The 6,084-nt window shown below is 41.0% G+C and overlaps 1 protein-coding gene across 1 annotated transcript in view; it reads right to left on the bottom strand.

The window, feature by feature from the left end:
* Positions 1 to 576: 576 nt before the first annotated feature.
* LOC117351531 (UDP-glucose 6-dehydrogenase-like) overlaps positions 577 to 6,084 on the bottom strand; it is a 70,393-nt gene continuing 64,885 nt past the window's right edge. Inside the window, exons 10-11 of the mRNA XM_033926913.1 lie at positions 1,402 to 1,512; positions 577 to 1,315 (exon numbers count right to left, since the gene is read on the bottom strand). Of these exons, the coding sequence (XP_033782804.1) occupies positions 1,268 to 1,315; positions 1,402 to 1,512 (159 nt within the window). The 3' untranslated portion in view covers positions 577 to 1,267. The remainder of the gene's footprint in view (positions 1,316 to 1,401; positions 1,513 to 6,084) is intronic.

The following is a 6,084-nucleotide window of genomic DNA, read 5'->3' as shown; positions in this document are numbered from 1 at the left end:
GTTTTTATTAATGCTTGATAAATCGCTTATTTAATTTCCTAAGCGATGTACAATTCAAATTAAAAAGTGGGCAGTGAATACAATAACATAAATTAAAACTCACTAAGTTGTGAGGGGTAGGAGGAAAAGTTACAATTTCTTTTCAGAATATGAAAAACACAGAAGGGAAGTTAACACGAGGAAGAGTAAAATTTAAAATATTGAGTCAAAAAATTAAAAATTCTAAACTGGTGGGTCATAGACTAAATGCATCTTTAAAAAGATAGGTTTTTAAAATTAAGTCTAGTATAATTTTTCCAATTTCTGGTGATATGCTGAATGGCAACTCCTATTATTATTAACAAAAGTTTATTATTACTTGATGAAATTTGACTTTTTATTCTCATAGACGTCCCAAATAGAATTGTATCATATGATAGAGCTACATGGTTTTCTAATAAACAGTTAATTTGAGACTAAATTGATTTCCAAAAGGCCATAATACAGGGACAAAAATAAAGTAGATGATCTAGAGTCCCTGCTTCCAGATTACAGTGCCAGCATCTATTAGACTTAGAGCTATCCAACTTTTGTAATCTAAATGAGGTCCAAAATGCTCTATGTAACAAAAAGAACCAAGTTTGTCTCATAGACGCAGACACTGTACATCTCAATTTAAGAACAGCTTTAAAAAACGTAATTCGTTCTTAACCCGGGCACTGCCTGTATTAAAGACAAACTAACCAGCATGCAAAGTCTAACGCACCTTACCAGCCCCTTTATTTGCATAAACATTTACTGTACTATAGCACTGCTTCTACACTTTTTGAAAATTAAACTTAAATACTCAGAAGATTACTTTCCCTACTGTAAAATGTTTGAATTGAACTAGAGTGGCAGCTCTTTATATTTCAAGTGTACAGAGTGATATAGCTCTCTCCCTATGCCCAGACACTTCCAAACCAGTTACTAACTGAGCAGCAGACGAGGGTGGTGTTACTATTGCCAAATGTCCATTTTGGAAGTTTGATTACCCTTACACCATGAATTTTGAGAAGACGGAGACACCATAATCCTGTACAAAATCACAATTGCAGCAAATTTCTAAGATTCGTGCAGCAAGATTATCCATAACCTTGTACTCCATAGTGGCGGATCTGCTCTAGAAGCAGCCTGCAATCATCGTAGAGCTGGCAGCTCATCTTGTCTCTAGTTCCTGCACCATTTGAGTCCCATCTTCTATCATTACTTTGGGCAAGAAGCTTGCATTTCCAGTCGGGAAACATTGTTAATGGTAAAGAGTTTTTTGACCAGCTCTCTTTCCAATCATTTCCACCTAGAAAAAAAGAGATTGTTAAAGAACAATCAAACTGTCCATTACTTGACAGATTTCTGCTAATAATAAGTGGAGACTTGCTGTACCTGAAAACCCAGCTGTTTCAGATAATCATAGACACAATTCAGGATTCGCCTGCCATCAAAGATAAAGGCCGGCTTCTGCATTGCTTTGTAAATTCTTTCATAGTCCAGAGTCTGCAGAAAACCAAAAAATGCAATAAAAAGGCAGATTGTGACGTTTATCTCTCTTTTATTAAAGCACTATCCATAAGCATAAGAACATAAGCAATGCCTCTGCCGGGTCAGACCTGAGGTCCATCGCGCCCAGCAGTCCGCTCACGCGGCGGCCCAACAGGTCCAGGACCTGTGCAGTAATCCTCTATCTCTACCCCTCTATCCCCTTTTCCAACAGGAAATTGTCCAATCCTTTCTTGAACCCCAGTACCGTACTCTGCCCTATTATGCTCTCTTGAAGCGCATTGGCTAAGGCTTTTAACATTTGCATCTCCTCTTCCTATAGGCTAAGGCTCTTTGCACCTGCATTGTGATGTCATAGAGCTTTATGGTTATAGAAACCTAGAAACATGAAGGCAGATAAAGGCCAAATAGTCCATCCACAGCATCCACTATCTCGTCCTCTCCCATAAGAACATAAGCAATGCCTCCACTGGGTCAGACCCGAGGTCCATCGTGCCCAGCAGTCCGCTCACGCGGCGGCCCAACAGGTCCAGGACCTGCGCAGTAGCTCCCTATCTATACCCCTCTATCCCCCTTTCCAGCAGGAAATTGTCCAATCCTTTCTTGAACCCCAGTACCGTACTCTGCCCTATTACGTCCTCTGGAAGCGCATTCCAGGTGTCCACCACACGTTGGGTAAAGAAAAACTTCCTAGCATTTGTTTTGAATCTATCCCCTTCCAATTTTTCCGAATGCCCTCTTGTTCTTATATGTTTTGAAAATTTGAAGAATCTATCTCTCTCTACTTTCTCTATGCCCTTCATGATCTTGTAGGTCTCTATCATGTCTCCTCTGAGTCTCCGCTTTTCCAGGGAGAAGAGCTCCAGCCTCTCCAATCTTTCAGTGTATGAAAGGTTTTCCATGCCCTTAATCATTCGTGTCGCTCTCCTCTGGACCCTCTCAAGTATTGCCATATCCTTCTTAAGGTACGGTGACCAATACTGAACACAGTACTCCAGGTGCGGGCGCACCATTGCCCGATACAACGGCAGTTGCCCGATACAACGGCAGCCAATGCTAACTAGGACCTGCAGCCTATGAGGACAATAATGTAACTTGGCACCTTATGGCCCAAATTCTCTTTGTTTGGGACTATTGTAACACCATGAAGGGAGAACATGGCGGTAAGTTACGCTCTGTTGCCTTTTTTTTATAGTCACTCCTGTTCAAGTTCCCTGGCTGCATGTGCTATGGTGGTAGAGATGGTTACTCCTCTGACCCTTGGTCACCCCACTACCCTTCACACTCTTCACGATGTACAAGCCCTTCTTTTAAATGGGCTTCTGGGTCTCATGGGTGAACAGGATTCTCTTCCTCTCTTTTTTCACAGCTTCAGTCCTTTGTTACCTCCCCTCTGAATTTGATGCCTGGAATTTGGCAGGTGCCCAAAGCCGCCCTTTTGGACGGACTTTGGTGCAAAGAGGGGAAACCCTGGATACCAGCTGCTAGCTCTCCCTTATTCATTGCCCAATATCATGGTATTGGTTATCGTAGTGCTCGCTCGACATTTTAACTTCTTGCTAGTGATATTTTCATTCTTGACCTTTTGCTCCTTGATACAGAGATATATAGTTCGATAATTACAGCTGGCACGGTTGTGAATTGAAAATAAATTGGAAAATACAATTCCTTTCTATTGTTTTAGCTGAAATTAGGATGTTGCTAATTTAAAATGTTTTGTCCGGATTTATACATAGCCATCCCAGATCAGTTATGGCACAGATATTTCTAATGTTTTCCAAGGGTCCTCTTTATCACTGCAGAGATAGAGACGCTCCAAAGAGACATTAGCTTTATGCCCTTTTCTAAATATGAGATGGTTATGATATACATTATTTGTAGTTTTGGTTTTTTTATATCAATGTGTTTATTTGCAGAGTTAAATTCAGCCCTGCACACTTGACAGATGGAGTAATAGCTCCACGCTTAAAACTTTATGTTTTGTCTGTGTCATGTCTACTTGTTTTAGTTTAGTGGGTACCCCAGGATACATAATATTGGCCACTTCTAGAGCTCTTTTTCCACTTTTTACTAGCCTAACTGCGCAATGTTCTTTTACTTATAGCTTTTATATTCTGAATATAGTTTAGTTAGGGGTTATATGTTTAAGAAAAAGTTTTACTTTATACAGCGTTTATTTCGTGGTGTTCCCTACATATAATCCATTCAATATACATTTCTGAATACATTCAGTACATCAGTATGGTCTCTCTGAAGTGCATAATAAGTTATATGCAGCACGAAAAAAACATATCCTTTTGTATTGTTCAATTAAGAACCTTAAGTAACTGAGTATTGTCTCTCTTTTGCCATAGCTATATCAAGTAAATGAACTGGTATTGTTACATGTTGCCACATTCAGTACAGGCAACATGGTTTCTCTTGTTTTCTATCTCTTATTTGGATCACATTGGAGTACAGCTGCTGAATGATATTTGGAATGCTTTCCAAGCATCTCTTTTCAAGTATCTCTTTCTGTATGCACAGACATCTGGCTGCTCTCCCTTTGAGATTCTCACGGGATGACCTTTCCCCGCCCCATGGGTGGACAAACCCTCAATAGTTGAGTAGTGATTTTCCCTTGATACAGGAGGAATACGTCCAAAAGCTAATTGAAATATTAGGGCTTGTTCAAGGAAACGTGTCTTGCACTTCTCCTTTCTCTCCTCAGATTCCTACCCATTTTTTCCAGCTCGGTGATTGTCCAGAAGCTTTCCAAGGATCGGAAGCAGACGGATTTCCCCTTTGGCCTTCCCACTACTGTGATCGCTGTGACCAGGCCCGCTGCACTCACTGAGGAGTTTCCTGTTTGGATCCACGCAAGTCGCTTGAAGAGGGTTAACCTAAAACCCCAGAAGCAAGTCTTCCCTGCGCAGATTTCACCTCCTCCAGTGGAACAACATGATGATCTCATTGCAGCATTCTACCAACTTTATCATTCTCTTACTGGCAACGCTGCTGCTAGTTTTTCTCCCTGTATGGATCATTTCTAACTGGGTCTACAGGGATGATGTGTTCTGGGTCCATGACACTTTCTGCCCATACCCATCTGTAAATGACACTCCTGTTGTAAACAGCACCCCCGACACCTCTTTGCGAACACAACATCAAGCTGGACTACTCCCTCGCAAAGGCTGTCCTTCAATTGGAATCCAGAAAAGACCGACAGTATGCTACCCTTTGGTATAATTCCAGCAGTGTGCAAGTTGCCACCTTCTCCTTTGACATTGTGGACTGTTCATCAATTGATATCCCAAGGCTGTGCCATTGGTCCTCAGAGATTCCTAAAACTAAACTGACTCACGTTGGGGAGTGTGCATTCTGGGGAGTGGTAGGGTGGAATATTGATACTGACTGGGTTTATAAACTAGAAAATACTCTGAAAAACAGTGGACCAAAATGGTAAATCACTGCTTACTTGTATGACCCTTCATAAGGTTGGATACTGTTATAGGAAAAGTGTTCCTGCACAAATTATTAAGCTTTCTCTTACTATTGACAACCCTAGACCTACTGATGAAGGTATGTACATTATGGACATGTGGTTTAAGGGTGGGTCTAGCTATCCGACCCATCAGTTTTCTTACGGGATCTATCTACCTCCACTCATCCTCTCCCGCCATTTTGTGGGGGCCCCAAAAAATACTAACCCACTGGCCCCTACATTCAATAAACTTACTAACATGATGGCTATTGCTAATCCCACTTTTGAAGATATTGTGGCTGTTGAGGTAGGGTTTTCAGAACGTAACCTTTGGTTAGAATGGATGAAATTCACTGCTGATCAACATAATAAGAGTAATTGTTACATATGTGCTCAAGCTAGACCCCATCTAGGAACCGTACCTCTGGACCTCCCTCCTGGTATCCAACCATGCTTTTTTGGGTTATTTACCAATATCTCCTCTAATTTTACCTATCCCCTTTGTGCACTGTAGTGTTCTAAATACCCTTTGTTGCCAGGACAGCAAAAGCTTGATATTGCCGTTACCATCTATAAGGGCAATTACACATGTCATGTTTCTAATCTGACACAGGGTAGTTTTGTAGGTAATTTACCCCCAGGTTATTGTTCTGTCTTGGCTCATAGGTATGCTCTATTGTTGCTACATCAGATTTGATATTTACTGGCTTTATGGAGACTTATGGCTCCGTGTTAAGCTACCCAGCCAGTGGATAGGCCAGTGCACTTTAGTTAAGGTTACTATGCTTCTGCATATTCTTTCTGAAAGGCATCCTTCCTATTCACATGGTTTTTCCTTTTATTTGTCTTGATATAAATCTGATCACATGTATACATAGATGCTATAGGGGTCCCAAGAGGGGTCCCAGATGAATTTAAGGCCCGAGCTCAGGTTAAGGCTGGGTTTGAGCTCCTTATTCCCTTTATTACTATTAATAAGAATGTTGATCGGATTAGTTAAAATTATTATAATCAGCAACGCTTTGTGAACTATTCTAGGGACGCCTTGCAAGGTATTACTGATCAATTAGGCTCCACTTCTCAGATGGTTCTCAAAATCATATGGC

The sequence above is a fragment of the Geotrypetes seraphini genome, chromosome 18 (assembly GCF_902459505.1).
Source record: "Geotrypetes seraphini chromosome 18, aGeoSer1.1, whole genome shotgun sequence".
NCBI classification, from domain to species: Eukaryota; Metazoa; Chordata; class Amphibia; order Gymnophiona; family Dermophiidae; genus Geotrypetes; species Geotrypetes seraphini.
This window is presented reverse-complemented; position numbering and strand designations above follow the sequence as displayed.